The sequence below is a fragment of the Sylvia atricapilla genome, chromosome 15 (genome assembly GCF_009819655.1).
Source record: "Sylvia atricapilla isolate bSylAtr1 chromosome 15, bSylAtr1.pri, whole genome shotgun sequence".
NCBI lineage: Eukaryota > Metazoa > Chordata > Aves > Passeriformes > Sylviidae > Sylvia > Sylvia atricapilla.
Genome location: NC_089154.1, coordinates 3,626,512 through 3,647,230, shown reverse-complemented (window position 1 = coordinate 3,647,230; position 20,719 = coordinate 3,626,512). Strand labels below are relative to the sequence as shown.

At 45.8% G+C, this 20,719-nt stretch overlaps 3 protein-coding genes across 8 annotated transcripts in view; 2 read left to right on the top strand and 1 right to left on the bottom strand.

The window, feature by feature from the left end:
- Positions 1 to 1,847: 1,847 nt before the first annotated feature.
- On the bottom strand, positions 1,848 to 6,142 carry NUDT1 (nudix hydrolase 1). 3 transcript variants are annotated; one of them, XM_066329756.1, is made up of 4 exons: positions 6,090 to 6,142; positions 5,418 to 5,574; positions 2,492 to 2,637; positions 1,848 to 2,278 (listed from the first exon to the last, which is right to left on the bottom strand). In XM_066329756.1, the coding sequence occupies exons 2-4, from the start codon at positions 5,567 to 5,569 to the stop codon at positions 2,106 to 2,108; spliced, it is 471 nt and encodes a 156-aa protein (XP_066185853.1). In that variant the 5' UTR covers positions 5,570 to 5,574; positions 6,090 to 6,142; the 3' UTR covers positions 1,848 to 2,105. The 3 variants fall into 3 exon arrangements, with proteins under 3 accessions (XP_066185853.1, XP_066185854.1, XP_066185855.1); XM_066329757.1 differs by having other exon boundaries at positions 5,418 to 5,571; positions 6,103 to 6,126; XM_066329758.1 differs by having other exon boundaries at positions 5,418 to 5,571; positions 6,090 to 6,111.
- Positions 6,143 to 6,329: 187 nt separating this feature from the next.
- Positions 6,330 to 8,810, top strand: MRM2 (mitochondrial rRNA methyltransferase 2). Of its 4 annotated transcripts, none has more exons than XM_066329751.1 (3): positions 6,330 to 6,408; positions 7,178 to 7,449; positions 8,150 to 8,810. In XM_066329751.1, the coding sequence occupies exons 1-3, from the start codon at positions 6,350 to 6,352 to the stop codon at positions 8,572 to 8,574; spliced, it is 756 nt and encodes a 251-aa protein (XP_066185848.1). In that variant the 5' UTR covers positions 6,330 to 6,349; the 3' UTR covers positions 8,575 to 8,810. The 4 variants fall into 4 exon arrangements, with proteins under 4 accessions (XP_066185848.1, XP_066185849.1, XP_066185850.1 ...); XM_066329752.1 differs by having other exon boundaries at positions 6,333 to 6,387; XM_066329753.1 differs by lacking the exon at positions 6,330 to 6,408 and adding an exon at positions 6,700 to 6,761.
- A 1,008-nt stretch (positions 8,811 to 9,818) lies between these two features.
- MAD1L1 (mitotic arrest deficient 1 like 1) overlaps positions 9,819 to 20,719 on the top strand; it is a 355,712-nt gene continuing 344,811 nt past the window's right edge. The window contains exons 1-9 of the mRNA XM_066329740.1: positions 9,819 to 9,867; positions 10,962 to 11,115; positions 12,324 to 12,464; positions 14,222 to 14,401; positions 15,612 to 15,736; positions 16,431 to 16,512; positions 17,629 to 17,759; positions 18,904 to 19,018; positions 19,700 to 19,761. Coding sequence (XP_066185837.1) covers positions 10,966 to 11,115; positions 12,324 to 12,464; positions 14,222 to 14,401; positions 15,612 to 15,736; positions 16,431 to 16,512; positions 17,629 to 17,759; positions 18,904 to 19,018; positions 19,700 to 19,761 — 986 coding nt within the window. The 5' untranslated portion in view covers positions 9,819 to 9,867; positions 10,962 to 10,965. The remainder of the gene's footprint in view (positions 9,868 to 10,961; positions 11,116 to 12,323; positions 12,465 to 14,221; positions 14,402 to 15,611; positions 15,737 to 16,430; positions 16,513 to 17,628; positions 17,760 to 18,903; positions 19,019 to 19,699; positions 19,762 to 20,719) is intronic.

The window sequence follows — 20,719 nt, the reverse complement described above, 5'->3', positions numbered from 1 at the left end:
TAACCAAGCCAGACTAATGGAGGGGTGTGTGCTGCCTGTCTGAGATCTGATGCTTCTGTAAGATGCTGTGCCAAAGTGTTAATGTGCTTTTGTCCATGGAAGCTTTTCTGTGTGTGCTTTAGGTCAGGAGCCCCTAGTGTGTTCAAAGGAGTGATGGTAGAAAAGCCTTCAGTGTCTGTCAGAGCAGTCCTGGAGGTACCAGGGTAGTCAACCCCTGAGACCCTGAAAGGCTGCCTGAAAACTGTTCTCTGGAAAGGGCTCTATGTATTGTCATTCCTGAGGGCTTCCCCACTTCCAGCTGTGAAGTGGGAATATACAGGCTTTTTGTCAGTATCGTGCTGAAAGGCTCAAAACTCTATTTACAGTACCTTAAATCTTTGATCCTTCTTTCCCTCTCCTTCCATCTTCCTGGCAAGTTGCTCCTCCTAAGTTGTAACATGTTCAATGGTGCCTTGCTACATTCCAGTGCTTTTAACTTTCCTTTAACCATGAAGTCTGTAGTTCCTGGAACTTGTAACAGGCTAATTTACACTCTTCAGTTTGTGCTGTTTACTAAAAGACAAAGATCCCCAGCTGGGGACAGAAGTTCCTTAAACCATGGCAGTAGCAGTAACATCCCAGCTCTTTTCAGGCTTGGGGAAAGCACCTTCCTGAAAGGACTCACCTGACTGCACACGGGGGGTGACAGAGAAGAGCAAGCCTCAGCCACGCTTGTTCTTTTCCTCCCCAAACTCCTGGAGGAACAGAAAGGAACTCTGTGATTGTCACATGCTGTCTCTTATCCAAAAATTTAGTTTCCACCAGGAAATGAAGCAAGGTATTTAACAGGTACTGGCTGCCCGTCATTCCCTTTCCTACCATGCAGTAGGGTCCTACACTCTGTAAAAGCTGCCTGTCCTTTTGTGCTTATTCTGTTTTCCCCAAGCCATTCTCTCTGCTAGAGCAGCCAGGAACCCTCACTGCCAGGTCAGAAGCAGAGGTGGGTATCAAAACCTCTGTAAATAAGTGTGCAGCACAAAAGGAAAAGTAAGGTTTTAAGGTGTTAATTCATCCTCCTAAGTCTGAGCTGTGGCTTTCTGAGCAGATGAAGAAGGATGTTTGTGACTGGTATAAATTTTTCAAAACTGCTGGAAGGAGACAAGAAACAAACATAGTTCAGAGGGTGTGAATTTTGCCTGCCTGGAATATCCTGTATCTTTGCTTTGCTCAAATAGCCTTATGTATGAAGCACTTTATCCAAATGCAGGAATTAAAGAACTATTACTACAGCTGGTAGACTGGAAATGTTTACAGATCCTACATTACATTCCAAGATTCTATCTGTAAGTGTTATATGTCTGTACAAATGTTTGAAAAAAGAAAATAAACAAACCTTATGTAAGAAGTTGCATCTGCGATGTGTTATTTCTGGCACAGTTGGATTAAACTGCTGCTGCCCACCGTGCTGGGCTGGGCTGACATCAGTGCTGAGCAGTCACCTGCTCCTGCCCTGGGACAAAGCCTGCAGCCCAAAGGGATGGCACTTGGCAACAGCAGCCTGCTGGAAGTTGAATTTGTTCAGCATTTTTTTACCTGAAATGCTCAAATAATTTGACCTCACAGCAGGAGCTGCAACAGTGAAAGCTGGGTTGGGACAGGACTGTACATCTACCTCTAGCTTGTGTTTTCTTAACTCACATAGTATCACACTGCTTTCAGCTGGAGGATCGTGGAGGAATCTCTGCTTTGAACTTTTCAAAAGGCTTTCACAGCATCATTACAACAGAACTACACAGGCTCTTACTAAAAAAAAAGTATTTTTAATAAAAAAAAAATCCACTCATGAGGGAAAAGCTTAAGCCACTAAAAAGGGTTAACACTTATGTTTTTAATAGTTATGATCACATAACCACTAAAGCCTACCACAGCCAGGGGCTTCACAGCATGGAAAATCTTGTTACTTTTACTTCTGCTTGAAGAAACCCCCTTACTTTCCTTACTTTGCAGCGAGCTGGAAAATAAGTCTTGTTTTCTGGAGAGCTGAGCAAGGAGCCCCTCATAAGTCATTCTCAGGATGCTGTAGCCCAATGTGGGCAGTAGCACGTGGGCTGAATGCTTCTGCTTTCTTAAACTTCCTCCACTTCTTTCAGGCTGTGCTCCAGGATGGTGTCTTGTCCCTGGAACTTAAAATAGCCACGAAACAACTTTCTCTGAAGCACCAGGGGAAACCAGTAGCTGTCATCTGGCCACATGTGCTGGAATGGCACCTCGTCCAGCCGAAACCACTGGGGCCGCATTTCTGGTGGCAGAAAACAAAAGAACTTTGCATGGGACTTTCTCATGGATTTTTGCTGCCTACGCTGTAAATACTGGTCAACAAGCAGCTTCCCTCTAGAGCCCAGCTGCCTTCCTTCTGGGAGGCATTTTAGCATGGATGGTTCTCCATTTCATAAGGGCAGTGGTGTGTCAGAAGAGCATGCACACCCTTCCTTTCCCCACACCAACCACCTACCCTCACTTTCTGTTGGCTCTCCATGGAAGTGATCTGCCCGGAAAATGTGAACATCCATGAGTTCAGAGTTGCCCACAAATTCAAATGTGATCTGACCCATCTTCTGCAAGGTGTCCACAGTCAGTCCACTCTCCTCCAGGAGCTCCCTGCACAAGAAAAAGACTTTTTACATGAAAGTGAGCATTGGGAGGGCAGAAATGCAGTCATTAGCTTTACTCACACATTCAGAACCCTTCCAGTGAACTAGAAGTGAAAGCTCCTGCAGTACAACAGAGCAGGGTTCTGACCTGCCCCAAGCCACGAGGCTACACCACCACACTGGAGCCAGGTCAGGTGGGATCATGTGTTATTTCAGGCTCCTAAGCCTGGCAGAAAACAGCCGATGTTGGAAGGGGAAGATTCAGGAAAAGTGATCATTTAGCATAATTTAGTCCTTGCAACACACAGATCTTCTCTGAGCTGGAAGTGGGTGTGTGAAGTCATGTGACTGTAGCTGGGTGTGCCTTCAGAGCTCCAAGGTACACCTCATCCAGACAGGCAAAAGGCTTTGCCCATTTCAAGCCAAATCTTTTCAAGTGGTGGAGAAGCAGGTCATGAACACCAGAAAGAACATCTACACCTGTTACACAGTTACCTACTTCTGAGGCAAACTGAAGCTTACTTAAATTACTCCATAACACCATCTGCACACAGAAGGTCGAGAATTATGATTCCTATTCAAATGCAGCATAAAAATCACAAAGCCATTGTGTGAACTTTGCCTTTCTGCTCCTTGGAAGCACACTGAGCATAATGAGAGGCCAGAAGGCAAGACTTTTAAGAGCACTCGGAGAGCTGTGCCAGCTCTTTTCCACTACCACCATGCACAACTACTTGAAGCACATCCAATTATTTCCTCTCTTTATGCTCTGCACTCAGGGATTTTTTTATTTTACCTCCCTTTAACAGAAGCAGCATAGCTTGAAATTAGTCATGGTTTTTCTAATGTACAAAAATAAGGAATACTCTGAAACTGTGTATCTTTAGTTATAGTTAATAATTACTGTAGTTGCCTATTTGGCAGAAACAACCATTTTGAAGTATCATGGAAATGATTCTAAGGCTCCAGCTTTCTTTGGCATTGATTTCAGAGATCCCATCTTTCAAAATTATACTTCAGCTTAATGTCTCGGCTAATTTTAGTTTATCTTCTGAGAAGCTATCTATGTCTAAAATAGAGGCAGTTTTCCAGCAATGACTCTAAAAGCCGCCTTTTACAGGCATTGATAATTGAACAACAAAGTACAACACTGCTACAGTTCTCCAGGCAATTTATCCATCAGCTGCTTGCCTCTGTCTATAGCAAGTGGAAACATTACAGGCGGCAAACTAGAAATAACTCATTCACTAAAATGCTCCTCTTACAAGTTGTGTCACTGAGGAGCTGCCCTGGTGCTCATGGGAATGTGCTGTACCCAGGAGAAGATGGAAATCTTACTGGTACTGGGAACTTTCGTTCATGTTTTGGCTTAATATTTAACTACCTGTGCTGACAGGACATTTTCACACCTGCTGCCTCTGCCAACCCAGCTGAGACAGAACAGCGTGGAACCACAACCTCAGACCTCAGTGAAGACGGGAAATGGTGCAAAGGAAGTTTGGTTTGGAGTGTGTGATGTTCCCTGAAGCAGAGCTGTGCCCTAGGGCAGCACTGCACCAGTGGTGTCCAGCTGCTCCTGGCTCTGGGGACAGCTTCCTGCCCAGCTGACCCCAGCAGGAATTGGTTGTGTCACTGTGGAGTAAACTGCAGGTGAAGGGACGGGGACAGCCCCCAGCAGCAGGTGCTGCCTGTGGTGTGGCACATTGCATTCGGATTGAGGAAAATTTTAGCACTTGACATCTTGTGTGAACAGAAGTTGTGGTATCAAACTCGGGGCCAGCACAGGTAAACACACCAAGGAAACCAAATGCTACATTAGACCATTAGATTTACCCCCCAGCCAGTAGCAGGTCAGTCTAGCAAATGTTAAGTGAGAAAACTTATGTCCCTCCCTCCACTGAGAGATGATAAATCACATGAAAAGCCATGATGAAGTGTCAGGTACGTTAAGGCCACGTGCTGCTGGGAGCACGTCTGCACAGAGACCCTTCTGTCCCCAGAGCCAGCTCACCACAGAGCCCAGGCACAGCTGAGGAGGCTGCTGAGGGCAGAAGCTGTTGGGAACCAGCTGAGCACACCATGACTGATCTTCCTGCAGGTGCAAGGGCAGCTTTGGGCATGTATCAGAGACTGAGGAGATGGCAAAGCATGCCTTTGTATCAGCAACATTCATGTAAAGAACAAGGTACCTAATTTTAAGAGGAGTTTAGCAATTCAGCTGTGATCTGCTACTTCATTTTAATTACCAGACAGATGAAAGAACTGCAAGAAATCAGTACTAAAAGGTTCAAAAATGATAGCGTCCCTTTTTACTGATGGAATTCAATTCTGCAACTCAGCATTAGCACTTTGAAATGCCACCATAAAATCAAACAATAAGCAGTTTGGCTAATTATTTAAATTAAATTAGCTGTAATTCTTCTAAATAGCCAAAATTAAACCCTGCACCTCTCTGAAGAGGGCAAGAACCTCCACCCACTCATTCTCAGTTTAGACCAGAGTCCAGGAGATGGGAGAGAGGACACAAGAAGTCCCGGTTGCTCACAGACTGGATGACAGTTTAAGATTTGCAGATGACAAAGGGGAAGCAATCCTGTTTCTCTGTACCTGTGGGTGATCCCTCATCACCTGTGGAGCAGGTGCTCAGAGGTGGGTCATGACTGCACCGAGGTAACACGAGGGTGTCACTGGCTGGATGAGCCGTGGTACCTCCACCTGTAGGCCACTGCCCACGGTCCAACACCTCTACCCGTGCTCCCACACCTGTCCCGTGGCAGCAGCCCTCACCTGCGCGCAGCCTCCTCGATGCTCTCCCCAGGCTGCACCTTGCCCCCGAAGCCGTTCCACAGCCCGGCGCCGAAGCCGCGCTTCTTCATGCCCAGGAGGACGCGGGAGGGCTGCACCACCAGGACGAGGGTGAAGAGTCTGGCCGTGTGCATGGCTGCTGGGGGAGGCGGGCACGCTGTGCCGAGGCTTCCCGGCACCCTTCGGGGGTGCGCAGAGCCCCTCACCCCAAATCCCCAGCATCCGGCCCCAAGGCCCGGGCCCCAAACCCCGGACCCCCAGTACCTGTCCCCATACCCCCTTCTCTAACGCCGACCCTCGCTCTCCTGCTGCCTCAGCACCCCCTTCCCAAAGTTTGATCGCCCTTTCCCACATCTTTGTTTCCCCAAAACCCCCTCCCCGAATCCTGACCTCCCTTAACACCCTTTCCCGGAATCCCTGACTCCCAACACGCCTTCCCCAAATCTTTGATCCCCTCCGCAAATCCCCGTCCCCCCAGATTCTCCGACCACCCTCAACCCCGCTTTCCCCGACTCCCTGAGCGCCCGGAAACCGCTTCCCCGCTCTCCCTAAATCCTTGCTCCTCCTAAACTCCCTCCCTGGATCCCTTATCCCCCTCAACATCCCCGCCGCAACCCCTGACCCCCCTGCACGCCCGTCCCTGTCCCCGCACACCTCAGCCCCACACCTGCCGCTTGCCCGCCCGCCTCGGCGTCACCCTCAGCCCGGCCCCGCCTTTCCCGCGCCGCCGCCGGCAGGGAGGCGGGGCGGGGCGGCCATGGCGGGGCGGGGCGGCCATGGCGGGGCGGGGCCGTGCGGTGGGCGGGCCGTGCGGTGGGCGGGGCGGCCATGGCGGGGCGGGGCGGCCATGGCGGGGCGGGGCCGTGCGGTGGGCGGGGCGTACGGTGGGCGGGGCAGGGCGGGCCGAGGCGGCCATGGCGGGCGCGGGCGGAGCTGTCACTGCCGGGGGCCGGTGCGTGCCGGGGCGGCTGAGGCGATCCCGGTGCCCACGCCGGGGATGGCGGGCTGTCCTTAGTGCTGGGGTTTCCCTCGGGGCCATGGCGGGCTGTCTTTAGTGCTGGGGTTTCCCTCGGGGGGATGGCGGGCTGTCCTTAGTGCTGGGGTTTCCCTCGGGGGGGTGGCGGGCTGTCCTTAGTGCTGGGGTTTCCCTCCGGAACGGGTTAATGCGCGTTTGGGGTTTTGGGTTAATGCCGTGCGGCGGTTCTGCCCGGGCAGGGGCCGTGCCTCCTGGAGGCTCAGGAGCTTGCAGGAGCTCGGGCATCATCCCTCCGTTCCTCCGAGGGGCTCACGGAGGTCACCGGCCCCGCTGAGGCAGCACGGCGTAGTGTGGGTTCACTCTGCCATGTCGTGTCCTTAAAACAGCAGAGCAGAAGCTGGAGTGGGATCTTTTCCCCCCCTTAGCTCACGATAACAAGTGAGGCCTCATCCAAAACCTGGCCCTGCTGTTGTGATAGGACCGGATAAGTAAAGGTGCCAAAAATCTCAATTTTGGCCGCTTTTTAGAACCACAGAATGGTTTGGTTTAGAAAGGATCTCTGGAGACCATCTAGCTCAATGACTGCAAAGGCAGGGTCACCTAGAGCAGGTGACACAGGAACATGTCCAGCTTTGTTTCAAATGTCTCTCAACAAGGAGACTCCACACCCTCCCTGGGCTGCCTGTAGTGCCTGGAACGAAGTACTGTAGAGACTTCTGAAACACAGAGTGCTTATGTACTGACTGGTTGACTTTCTTCCTGGTAGTTGTTGGCTTTGGATGAGCAGATGCCTGCACACCACGGTGAAGTTTCTGAGGAAAACTGGAACTGAGCAGAGATGGTTGGAGCGACACTTGAAGGATCCCTTTGTCAAGGCATCGAAGCAGCAGCATTACCGTTGTCGCAGTGCCTTCAAGTTACTGGAAATTGACGACAAGTTCTGTGTTCTTCGTCCAGGACTTTCTGTTCTTGACTGTGGAGCAGCACCTGGTGCTTGGAGCCAGGTTGCTGTAGAGAGGGTCAATGCCTTAGGTACTGGTAAGTGCAACTTTTTGGCAGGCAAGATGGGAATGATACCCTTCTTGAAGTGTGTGAGAGATCTCTGAAATAGTACAGAATCTAAATCGTAGTATTATGAAATCAAGGAAATATTATGAAGGTAACAGTATGGGGAGGGGCCATGGGTACTGGCAAGTGCTAGAGTCACATAATAAAAACATGAAGGGGTGAACCTAGTAAATCTTCATACAGAGAAATTGTGTCTGTGGAATAAAACATACCATGTGGTGCTAGTGATCTGATTACCCATTATGGGGAAGATCCCTTCATCCAGTTCTGAAATTGGTGTGACCTCCAGCAATTACCTTGGCTTATTTGAAATATTATTTCCCTTCTCGAAAAGTTGAAGCGACTGCTGTGCACCGTTTATGTAGGTGAAGCCATTGATATTTACAAAATGAAGTGTTATCATCTGCACCATTATCCAGGATTTCTGGACTGTCAGCCTTGAAAGACCAGCAGGAAACCAAGAAAAGTCCTCCTTGTCTGTCCAAAATAGCTGAGATTTTATGTCTTGCTTATAGCAAATCCTCCATCCAGATGCACCCAGTGAACTGCCAGGGGACAAGAAGGCAGCTGTGGCACGTGGTGGGTTTTGTCTATTGGCTGGTGCAGAGCTCGTGCATGTGCAGGTTTTTACAGCCACTCTGAGTGTTCCCTGTGTCTTTCATCTTTACAGATCCTGCTGTGCCTACGGGCTTCGTGCTCGGCGTTGACCTGCTGCGTATTTCTCCTCTGGAGGGAGCAGTTTTCCTGTCGGAGACCGACATGGCAGACCCCAGCACGCTGAGGGCAATCCAGAGCCTGCTTCCCTTAGGGAAGGCAGATGTCATCCTGAGTGACATGGCACCCAACGCCACGGGCATTAAAGAACTGGATCATCAGAAGCTGATCAATCTGTGTTTAGGGCTTCTGGATATATCCCAAAGCATTTTAAAGCCCAAAGGAACGATGCTCTGTAAATTCTGGGATGGATCTGAGGCCCGTGTTCTGCAAAGCAGGCTGAAGGAGCAGTTCCAGGATGTGAGAACTATAAAGCCTCAGGCCAGCCGGAAGGACTCTGCGGAATCTTATTACTTGGCAAGGCTGTACAGAGGGAGATGAAAGTCAGGAACTGCAGATTCTCTGACATTGATTGGAAATCTCAACTTAGTGGGTGTTTAAAGGAAAATCCCACCATTGAGACCCTGGGAAAATTTGCTATTCTTCTTTATGTCCATCAGACTTTTCAAGTAGTTGTGGGCAAAATGGTTGGGAATGGAGAGGAATAATCTGAAATGCAGCCTCTAGGGCTGCAGTAATGGAAATGAAAATAAAATGCTGATTATATGAGTTTTTAACGCGTGCCTGAAAGTCATTGCACTGTTAATGCAGTCATACATGAGACTGACCACAAAGGTGGTTGTTAGCCTGTGATGGAACAGCAAAGGGGAGTTTGAGACAATTCAGTGCCTTTTAGAAGCTGGTTCCATTTATTGGCACAGGTAAAAATAGGAGATGTGTCTGTGCACATCAGGATCTGCATCCTCATGAGGGATGTGTAGCACAGCCCATGTGAGAGGCACGGCTGCCTTTGGAGTGTTCAGCCCATGACTCTGCTGCCTCTCCTACAGACACGGGTTATATTTAGGAATTGCCGCTTCCTGGCACTCATAAATCCAGTCAGTGGCAGTGGGGCAGGGTCGTGGCTGTGCAGATCATCTCCACAGTGCTTTTTAGGTGTGACCAGTGGTATTTCTCAGGCGAAAAGACAAGATGTTCCCAAGATCCCAGTAGGGAGAATGACTGAATTGCCGGAAATCTGTTTGGACAAATAAATTCAGCTGCTGCCTTATCTGAAAGTGACAGATTTTATATTAAATAGCGCTTTTATCAGGCTGACTGTGGCATGAGCTATATGAGAAGCCGTTTTTAAGACTCTCAGGCCTTTCTCATCATCAACAGCTCCTGCGGGGCTGCTGCCTGGATCGCCGCCAGAGCGGGAGGGCGCGGGGCGGGTTGGGGGCTGCGGGCCGGGCTGAGGGCCGGGCTCCGGGCCGGGCTGCGGGCAGAGCTCCGGGCCGGGCTGAGGGCCGAGCTGCGGGCCGGGCTGAGGGCCGAGCTGAGGGCCAGGGTGCGGGCCGGGATGAGGGCCGAGCTGAGGGCCGGGCTGAGGGCCAGGCTGAGGGCCGAGGAGCGGGCCGGGCTGAGGGCAGGGCTGCGGGCCGAGCTGCGGGCCGGGCTGAGGGCCGGGCTCCGGGCGCCATGCCGCCCTGTCGGGACATTACGGTAGCGCGCACAGTGACGCCGTTACGGCTGCCCGCACCGCGTTCTCGCGAGAGGCGGGCGCGGAGTTCCCGCGAGATCCCGCGGCCGCGGCGAGGAGGGAGATCCAAGCGGGGCGCGCGGCGCCGAGCGGTGAGGGAGGGACGGGGAACGGGGCGAGGACGGGGGAAAGGGACGGGAGGGAAGAGAGGCTCCGGCCGCGCCGGCCCATCCCGCTCTTCGCCCGTGGGAGTCGTGCGGGAGAACCCCTCACTGCCGGGAGCTGCCCCGTGCCCGTCGCGGCCGCTCTCGGTGCTCGCTGCCCGCCGCGGGTCCCTGCGTGCCCCGGGATCCTTGGGCTTTCTGAGCCGGACCGGGTCACACACCGAAGTGTTGTCATAATTGTTAGTAGGTTTGGGAGCGGGCTTGCTGGAGCTGCCTGTCGGCAGGTGCCTTTGGTACTCCAGTGCTCAGTTTGGGCAGATCTGTTGCTTCTGCGCCGCTCTTGCGCCCCTCCTCGTGATGCTGTATATCCAGACAATAATGCTGTGTAACCCCGGGAGGGCAGGAGCCCACAGGCAGCCCCAAGTCTCTGTCCGTGCTACATCCATGTGGATGTCCTGGCTGCCTTTCCTGGTCCAGGACCTTTTCCGATGTTTCTGGGGATTTGTGGAGCGTGCAGTCACTGGAGGCACTCACCTGAGGCTTCCTGAAATCTCCTGGGAAACCCTGCAGGCTTTTCTGAGCTCCAGGCTTCGTTTCTCTTTGGCCTTTTAGTTAGTACCCTAATGAATTGGAAGGAAGGGCTGCATCTCATTATTCATATAATGAGATGGAATTTCACTTACACAAGTGATCAGTGGACTTGGGAAGACTTCTTGTTGGAAATTAGAGTCCAAAGTGCTTCTGGGAAATCAGAAACAAGTTGTGTAGCAGGAAGGGTTTGCTGCTACTGTGGAGTTAGTTCTGCTCCCATCAGCTTCAAAACTTAGGGGGAAGAACAATGAGATTGGTTTGGTCAGAGAAGAAAAGGCTGTCTTGCATCTTTTTCTCATTTCAGAGAAAAGTAAAACTTCAGCCTGTCTGGGGTGGTGTTTTCTGTGGATCCCAGCAGTTACTGGCAGATTGATTTTACCCTGTAAATTGGAAGACCTTGTGTTTAGTGTTTCCTCAGAGCAGTGATGGATCCCTGTTTAGCAGAGCAGCTTGCTCTGAGTGTTTGCTGATCATTTTCTGTCCATTTCCAGAACCATGGAAGACTTGGAAAATAATACCACTGTCTTCTCCACCCTGAGATCCCTCAACAACTTTATTTCACAGCGAATGGAGGGGGTGTCTGGGCTGGCTACACCAGGATCGTCTCATGGCTCCCTACAGATGCAGTACCAGCAGAGGATGCAGGTGAGGAGTCCTCTTCTTGGTGATTCCTGCAGCATCACTTCAGTCTGGTCCTGGGCTCCTTTTGATTCCAGGAGTTGGGAATTTCATTCAGATCTGACTGTTCGTTCTGAAACTGACATTCTGGAATTGACACAAACTCAATAAAGGAGGCTTGCTGTCACCATTGCAGAATCTTTTCCAGAATATATTTAATTTTTTTTCACAGTGTCAGACAGATTTATTTCTGTTTTGTAAAAGTTTAAGAAAGGTCCTTTGAATTTATTCTTTGCTAGTTACATCTGTGTACCAGCTCAGGAAATTAAATTGTGAGTTGTTTTCATATTGCTGAACAAAGGAGTTTTATATCTTAACATTTTTCTAGTGAGACACTTTGTTACCTTTTTTTCAGAATTTAGAGGCTTCTTTGCCTGGACACATCCAGGAGACTTGCATTGAGCTGTGGCTTTGATATGCAAACCAGTTGTGCTTTCTTATCCACCTCTGTTTCTATCCACCTGGGTTATTTACTTTTTTTTTTCCTGCTAGCTGCTTCAGGCTCATAAAGTATAAAATAAATTGACATTTTAGATCCCAGGGACTGTTTATTAAGCTGGAATGAAATTTCTCTATCCTATATCTTAATATAATTTCTATTCCAGCCTCTAAGTACAAAATAAGTTTGCTTTTTTTTAAATGTAAATCTGCTTTGCATTTGGAATGTTGACAAAAATTTAAGCTTTTTCTGTCTGTGCCACATCTCTGGTGGCAGCAGTAGCTGCAGGAGGCTCTGTCTGGTTAGAATCTCCATTGACTGTGTGTTGGATGTACATCACCAGGGTGTGAGCAATTCTGTTAGTATTTTCTGTGCTCTCAGGTAATTGGAATGAAAAAATGAAGTGTAATGTTGCAGAGGTCGTAGAAGAACGTGTTATTTTGCTCAGCAGTTACGTTTTATTGGGAGCTTTTTTTTTTTGTCAGACTCATCTAGAGATTGAGAAATTCTGACTTAAGAACTGGGAATTAATTTATTTCAAGTTCACCTTGGTTTGATGTGGATTTCTGAGCGTGGTGCTGAGCTCTTGGGTTCCCCATCTGCAGCTGGTGTGAGAGGCACCACAAATTTGGTGATAGTTTGTAAAAAGGCATGTCAGCTGAGCAGTACAGGGCATGATGATACTGCTGTGCCGTTAATGGTGTGCAATGTCCCTTTTCACACATGAACTGGCCAGCTGGAGGAGCAAGCTGGGCAGATCCACTCCAAATCCCAGCTGCTGCAGGTGGAACGGGAGAAGATGCAGATGGAGCTGAGCCACAAGCGAGCTCGCATCGAGCTGGAGAGGGCAGCCAACACCAACGCCAGGAACTATGAGGTGAGTGGGATGTCTGCACATGGCTGAGGAGCACTGGCCTGTGCCAGAACACATGGGGAGCACTGACAGCAGTGGTTTGGTTTGGTTTGGTTTGGTTTGGTTTAGTTTGGTTTGGTTTGGTTTGGTTCGGGGATGTACTTCGGTTTGCAGTGATCTGTCTTGGAATGTGTATAGTTACTCTTTTTTTGGAATGAAACTTAACTGAAAGGTGCACTCCAGGAGCAAGCCTGGTGTCCTTCAACTGCTGATGGACACTGTCGTCAGAGCAGGACTTCAGTGAATCTGGAGTGCATTTACTGTGCTTGCATTTCCTGCAGGTGTGGGTGCCAAGTTGCCTGCACCAACACATCTGCAGAAGTGCTCTGCACGTCCCCTCTCAGTGTGCTGCAGTAACTTGCTGATGTGCACAAGAGTGTGAGCTTGAAGCCTCGTTAGGTTCACAGACTGATGATCTGATCACTGGATTCTGTTAGCTTAGCACTGAAGTTGTCATGGATAGCAGTAACAAAAGGGATTTGTTATTGGTTTCTCCCAGAAGTATTTAATAATTTTTCTCCTAGAGGAGTTGAAACTTCTGCTGGCACGATTGCAAGCATTTGGTTTGTGTGAGTATGATTAATTGGAATGGCAGCAGTGCCAGCCATGCAGTGTCACGCAAGAGAGGCTGCACTGATAAAACAGTGAGCCTCACTCAGGGACTAATGCCTTTTATTGGGTTCTGCTTTTCTTCCCACATATGTTTGCTTAACGATGTTACTGAAATAAGCTGTGCATCAGTGGCTTTTGTAGCACAATAAAAGTCTTCTGTATGGGTGATTATTGAAAAAAAAATCTATAAAAATAATAAGTATGTTTTGTTGTATTTTATGAGGGTGACAGATTTAGCGTGTGGTTGTGAAATAGGGAGTCAGTGACTAAATTCCTCCTTCCTCTGAAGTCAGGTGATGTGGCATTAAGCCAGGAAGAGTTCAAACTGGAATGTAGCTGAGTCAGTCACAGAAACCCTTAAAATACTGGTACAAAAAAAGGGAGCAGCATTAATCCGGCACTGTGGTAATTACCCTGCTCAGATTCTGTGTTTTTCCCAGTCATGTGGATAAAGATTTTAGGAACCTACATTGCTTTGCATAATCCTTGCTTACTATGCAAATCCATGTCTCCAGTTGCTTCGATTAGCAAAGCAATTTACTATGCATTTTTTCAGTAAGTATCAATTTGTGAATAAACTGAATAAACTGAATTGGTATGTGAAAGGTTATCAGACTGCAAAAATATTTATTGTATTAGTTGATAATATTTTCTTTTAAATGACCCCAATTCCAGAAGTTGCAGAAGGAAGTTTGTCTTATTAACCCAGGTGTAGAGTTTCTGAAGGTCAGTTTGCTGTGCATGGCTCAGCTTTAAATTGGAGTTTGAATGTTTTCATCTTTGATCTGCTGGAGAATGTGCAGTGGAGTCTGTGAAGCCACATCTGTATTCTCATGTCATGTCTTAGTGTAAGAGATTTGGAAGACGTGGTCTCTTAATTTTCCATCTCCATTTCCCTGGGTAATTCCTTGGGTAATTCTGTTGAGTTGCTGCTGATAAGATTTTTGTCCTTGCTAGGTTAAAGCTGTGGTCTGAATAACTTTGCTTCATGATGAAGCAATTATCACTGGTGACCATGGTGATGAGGAATGGGGACAGAAGAAGGAAAAATGGCTTCACCTTTCTGCTGCTTTCCTCCTAAGTCTCTCTGTGTTTTTTCCCTTGGCCAGAGAGAGGCTGACCGTAACCAGGAGCTGCTCACACGCATCAAGCAGTACCAGGAAAGGGAAACAGAGGCTGAAAATAAACTGAAAGAGCAAATGGAGATGAACAAATCTTACAAGAAGAGCATGGAGACAATGAGTAAGAAGCTGCAAGACAAGGAGAGCAAATTAGCTGAAGCTAATGAAGTAAGAACCGAGTAATTTTTAATCCATCCATAGCTTCGGGTGACTTTGCAGTTCTTGTGACTTGAAAATGACCTTCTTGATTAAAAAAACCCTCAAGCAAAATTACTGGTACACTGTTCATCACCTGGAAATGAATAAACCCTGATGGTGTATGTCTTTTCTGTCAAAGTTTAAAACAGAACCAAACCCAGACGCAAGTGAGCAGGTCAGGAAGAGATTTCTTAGACAAGCTGATTTGGAGAAAGAGAAAAAAAGTGTGAGGCAACATCCAGCATCTGGGTTCAGAAGTGTGAAGAAAGGGACATTGATGGAGGAGATAACATGGGAAAGTGTTCAGGGAAGTCAGGAGAATGGGAGAGTGGGTGAAAGCAACATTATGAACCAAGTGTATCTTCTTGTAGTGTCTTAAATGCCTGTGCATTCTACTGCAAAATGGATGCTTGTTAGTTTCAGTATATTTGGATGCCCAGACCATATTCTCAACCCTCAACCTTCTCAGATATTATAGTGAAGTTCAGCTATTTAATTTGTAACTTTCCTGCTTCATTTGGCTTCCTGCACCAGTTGTTGATGAGCAATCACTTAAGTCCCTCAGCCCTTTAGATGTCACTGGAAATGTAGCAATGTGATAAAGCAGGTAAATAGATTCATCCAGTTAGCAGTGATTAAAAGTAGGGGGATAGTGATGGCAAATAGGAGAAAAACCGACCTAAAAGATATATGCTGCAGTTCTGTGTCTGTGTTCTTTTATTTCTGTCAGTATCAAGATGAGAATCCTACCTGTCTCTCTGTCTAGAAGACACACTACACATGTAATGTTTTGAGATATTTCACTTTTTCTCGGTTACAGGGAGCTGAGTAATGACTATTGGAAATAAACCTGTGAGCTTTTCTTTAGAGTTAATATATTTAGGAAAAAAAATCATCTAACTTTAAAGTTTGATATTTTTCATGCCAGTTTCAGGTCACACATTTAAGAGAGAATGTAAATGACAATTTGAATGACAAATTAAAGTGCAAAATTATTTTCTCTTGCATTTGTTTGAGGTAGGTTTGCAGGTCTGAAGGTTTGAGGGAGTGCAGGATTGTTTCTCAGATTGTGTTAATACTTTTTAGTTGAAAATTATTTCTATCACAATCCATAATATCTGGCTTGGAGAATCACAGCCTTGTGTGTTAATGCTTCTTTTTTTTTCCTCCATTAATTCAGACAATCACTGTATTAAAAGGGAAAATATCAGAGCTGCAATGGAATATAATGAACCAAGAGATGCAGATGACAAGCCAAGACTCGCAGAAGCAGGAACTGATGGAGCAATTGGATGTTGAAAAAAAGTAAGCAAGGGATGAATGACTGTAGGGAGGAAAAGGCAAACAAAACTTCAGTCTTGTGCAGCTGTCATCACTCAGAAAACTTACAACAGTGTTTGATTTATGCTCTTCAAAGGGGTTCTTTGATCTGGGTGTGCAGGTTATAACTGTTGTTTGAAACCAACTCTGAGGTGCCATTTTAATTGTACCTTGAGGAAAAACAACCCACCAACTTGAGCTTTAAATCTCAGTGATGTTTCGTGTTCCTGGTGGAGAGTTAACAGAAGGCAAATGGGTGGGAAAGGCTGATCTGAACTTTACAGACTGAGCAGAACAGAAATATCAAACCTTAAATCAGTGGAGGGATAATTGAAAGTTACGAGTATGTCTTTCCTTGCTCACTAACTTGAGCTCATCAATTTCAAAATTGTGAAATTCTGTTTACTTTGAGTTGTTCTCAGGGTTAAAGTAGCTTGATTTTTTTTTTTTTGTATTTTTTTCAATATGCTTCTTTTTATTAAAATGAATGGATATTTTTGTTTCTAAATTAAAAGGAGCTGATGTGAGTGTGAGACTGAAAGAGAAAATGTTATGTAAGAGTAACATTTATTTACTTTCTTAGTGCTGTTTGACTCAGTTGGTTTGAGACTTCTGAAGGTGGATGGTTTCTGGTACCTGATTTCTGGGTGCTCAAGTGTCTCGTGTCTTCATTTAACAGGAAATGGCAGGAGGCAAGTCAGCAAATCCAGACACTGCAAGCAAGCCAGTCCTTACTGGCAGAATATGAACAGAAGATTAAGGTAAGAAACTTTGTGACCTATATAAAGCTTTAGATTTTAATTCCCTTCGTGGAAGCATAGAACGCTGCTTTTTAAACAACTGGCTGTTGCAGAAGTAAAAGGTTAGTTTGTCATATAAGTACCTGAGTTGGTTGCTGGCAAGAGGTGAATTTGGGTGCACCAGGCTATCTACAATTAGCTGTAACATGATACTTTGCCTTTGTCGTATAAATTAATTGAAAAAAACATGCCTTCTTCTCTATAGAAAGGTGATTTATATCCTTATGCAGTCCTTTGGAGGAATGCTCTTTTTGGTCTTGTGCCACAGCAGAAATTTGCTCTGTAGAAGACTGCTTCTAGAGTGATTTTTTTTGAAATGGTGTGTGATGAGCCCAGCAGCTACAGTTATTTTCTGCTTCCCAGAAAATCCTTCCTCTGCAGTTGTGTTTAGAAAGTGCAATTACTTGTAAAGCTTTCAAAACTATGCTAACTTAAATGTCAGTATAGAGATGCCTTTTGTTCTTCCAAAAGAGCACATAGGTTGCTGGGAGTGTATGTTTTTCATTTGCCTTGTCTTCCTGGCAGAGGTAGAGGAGGAGAGTTACTTTGGTTTGAGCAGTGGCATTGCCTTGCTGTAAAACCAACCTGATTGCCAGCAAGAGGAGATGTTCTCCATTGAAATGAAAGGATGGAAAACAGGACAGAAGTCTGCAACACAACCCTAAATAATTTGTGTTTTGAATGGAAAACCCCCCAACATTTGTCATAATGTTGAAATGCACATTTGTGTTTCTTTCTGTACCTAGTTCTTGTAGGCCAGTCAAATGCTTCCCTCTGCACTTCATTGATGGAGGGATAGTGGACAAGAAAATCAGATTTGGTTCAGTTGATCGAAGAGGGTCATTTTAGTGAGGGTTTTTTTTTGTTATGAACTTAAGCAGATGTAGAGAGACCAGGCCAAGTGTTAACAGTGCAACAAGAGTCATCCCTGCTTTGAGCATGGGTTGGACCACATGGCCTCGTGACTTCCCTTCCAACTTCATTCAAGCCCTTGAGCTTAAAAGGTACAACTCAGAAATAGCTCTTAGAGATTCCAGCTTATTTACTGCTGTCCTGTTCTCATCCCATGTTTTCCAGGATCTGGAGCAGAAGTTGTCCCAGCAGGAACATGATGCTCTAATTGTCAAGAACATGAAGGCAGAACTGGCTCGTTTCCCAAAAATGGAGCGTGAATTGCGCCAGCTCAGGGAGGAAAATGCCTACTTCAGGTGAAGGAAGTTGTTGAGGGTTGTGTTCTTCTGTGCATGCTACAGCTGCACTTTTACATCCCTCTTTAGGGTTTCCACATGGGAAAGCTCAGGAGGAAGTATTTCATATAAATACAGCTTATGAATTGAGCAGTGTCGTGGTGCTTACTAGATGAGAGGATCTGACAAGATCTGAGGAGTCTTCTCAAAACAGGAGCCTCACAGAATGTGCATTCATTGTTCTGGGTGGTGATTTTGGTTTGTTAGAACAGAATTAAATGTTTAAAGGTGGTGATTAACTCCATACAGCTTGGGGAAGGAATTTCCTGTAGGGAAAAGAGGCAGCTGAACGTTTCTTTAATAACTGGTTTTGCTTAGCTGTTGTTACCACTGTTTTAAAGGCCTGTTGTTCCAGCATAATGTTTAGAAAGTGTCTTGTTTAAATTTCTAAAGCACTCTGATATAGCCATTGGTAGAGTAGGCTTTCTGGATTGTCAAAGTGGCAATCAGTTTGGAAAACTAAATTAAATGTAATGTGAAATAAATTGCCTTAAGGTGTTGGGTGGTTTTTGGGTTTTTTTTTGTTGTTGTTGTTTGTCTTTTTTTTTTTTTAATCACATGAGTCATCTTGCCAGCTTTTTCTTTTTTTAAAATTAAGTAATTTTCCTAGGTTTTTGTCTTGCAATTATTTCATTATAATTTTAAATTATTTATCTTGGATTTTTTTCCTCATGCTTGTTTTTCTACACTGAAACATACCAACAGAATAAGGGTCATTTGCTTTCTACAGTTTCATTTCACCCTTGTATACCTTTGTTGAAGTAAAACCAAGCAGTGCTCCAAAGCCTGGGTCAGTACTGCTTGCTGTATTCCAGCCAGACCAAAAGGCAGAGTTTAAGTCTTTTGTTACCCTTGTTTTGACAAATAGTAAAGCAGACACATAGCTTCAGCTTGTTTGAGTGTAATTAGGATGGTATTTAGAGTAGAAGAAAATCATTCCAATAAAACGTTTCTGGTTTTTTTGTAGCAGTGGCTTTGCAGTGAAGGTTATAGGAGTGAGTCAGTTGAATGTCATTATTCTCTTGGGACTCCTGTATATCTGAAAGTTTGTGAAGGGGAGTTGAGTTGCAGGAATCTGTAGTAATTGTCTCTCTCTTCACCACAGGGAAATGAAAGAAAACAATGGTTTGCTTAAAGAGGAAGTGGAAGGTCTCCAAAGAAAACTGGAACGCTATGAGAAAGTCCAAGCACAGCTAGTGACTGTGGAATTGGAAAATGAGGTGAGGAGAACAAGAGTTTCCTTTATTGCCTGTCCTGACTTCTAGGCTCTTCCTGTATTATGTTACTTAAGATATGATGCCTCCTTTAATTAATTTACTTGAACCAGACAGTCCCAAACTGGAAAGTCAGCATGAGGGGAGTTATGGCAAGGAAGGTGTAAAAGGCAAAAGGATACCTGCTGTTCAGCTGGAGATTTTGTGCAAAGAATAATCTCATCATAGTGTCTATTTTAGCCTTGATGTTTTCTTTTGCCTTTCTTTTGCTGGAAAGGCTTTTTCTGGCATCATGTTCTGTCTAGACATGCTGGTGTGGAGCAGGTGTGTGGTAAGAACCTTGACAGCCAGGGCTGCAGTGTCACAGACAGACACAAAAAACCCACACTCACCCATCAGGTTGGGAAATGAGAAAGAAGGAAGTTTATTTTTTGGCTCTTGACTTATACAGTCTTTGGAATTTGATTAGGGATTGGGGGACGAGGTTAACATCCCTCTGACCCCACTGTCAGCCTAAAAATCAGGGCAACACTGCAGAATGACAAACCAAAAGTGCTGGATAAGATCAGCAAATCCACAGGAAAAGAAGGAATGACACTGACTTTGCATGGAGGATTATGAGAAAACTGGAAAGTGAGCTGTTAGAACATGTGTCTATGTCTAACTCTATTTTAATCTTTACTTTAGAAACTTCTGGGAAAATTACAAAGCTGGGAGAAACTGGATCAGAGCACTGGCTTAAATATCAGGTATGTGCTCATAGTTCTGGTGGGAAGTAAGGCTTTTAAGCCCTTTCCTCTTAATCTTCTGACTGATCTCTTAAATGTGTTGGTCATGCTTTCTTTCTGTCCCTTCTTCGTGTGGAAGCTCTTCCAGTACATTTTATTACGTATGAGAAGAAAATAAGATACATATTTTTTAAAGTAACTTTGGGAACCAAGGAATGTTCTTCACCCAGTCACCTTGAGTAGTGTCTTTGACACTGGGGATCAGTTTTGAATTCTTGAAACTTTTTATGTATAGCTGCATTTTTGTTCAGTTAGATATTCCACTTGCTTGCTAAGTGAAATTTCTGAGAATTTTAGATGTCCAGAGAAGAGAATGTGTGCTACTTGTGGCAAACTGTTGTAAACACATTTCCTTTGAAATCTGGATGCCAAAATTAACTGCTAGATCACATTGTGACTTTTTTCCCTAAAGCAGCTGAAATGTTGTTATTTTAGTTATTTTGTCAAACCCACTCCCCAGTTGTGTTTTGTAACACCAGCTGGTCTGTGTGCTGGTACTCAACAGCTCCTCCTGACATCTGGAGCAGTGAACCAGATTTTGTAAGGTCCCTGTGTGTGTGATATAAAAGGAGCTGGAAATAGTGGAATTTCTGATCATTTTCTTCTGCTGTAGAACGTGTTCTGTGTATATATGAATCTTTTGTGTGCCATGTTTCAGCACTGTCGTATTTTCTCTAAATATTTACAATGTTATTACACGAGAAAAAGGAGATTCTTCATTGTAAATAATTGATGTAAGCATTAATCACCTTTCACACCGAGTCAAAGCTGAAACATGACCAGCAGAACCTCATCTTGCCAGTTGTTTCTCCATTCCATTCATTCCACATACCCAGTCACAGAGCTGTGTCTGCACACTGCTGGGCTTGTTTGGAAATGCACATGAGGTTTGGACACATCACTGGTTCGTGCAAAAGAT

Bases quoted from the DNA above. Each gene is read 5' to 3' on its own strand.
- NUDT1 (XM_066329756.1), bottom strand. From the start codon at position 5,569: ATGCACACGGCCAGACTCTTCACCCTCGTCCTGGTGGTGCAGCCCTCC. The intron at 2,638-5,417 runs GTGAGGGCTGCT...TTTCTTGTGCAG, and splicing joins ATCGAGGAGGCTGCGCGCAG to GGAGCTCCTGGAGGAGAGTG. The intron at 2,279-2,491 runs GTAGGTGGTTGG...TTCTGCCACCAG, and splicing joins AGAGCCAACAGAAAGTGAGG to AAATGCGGCCCCAGTGGTTT.
- MRM2 (XM_066329751.1), top strand. From the start codon at position 6,350: ATGGCGGGCGCGGGCGGAGCTGTCACTGCCGGGGGCCGGTGCGTGCCG. The intron at 6,409-7,177 runs GCGATCCCGGTG...TCTTCCTGGTAG, and splicing joins TGCGTGCCGGGGCGGCTGAG to TTGTTGGCTTTGGATGAGCA. The intron at 7,450-8,149 runs GTAAGTGCAACT...TCATCTTTACAG, and splicing joins GGTCAATGCCTTAGGTACTG to ATCCTGCTGTGCCTACGGGC.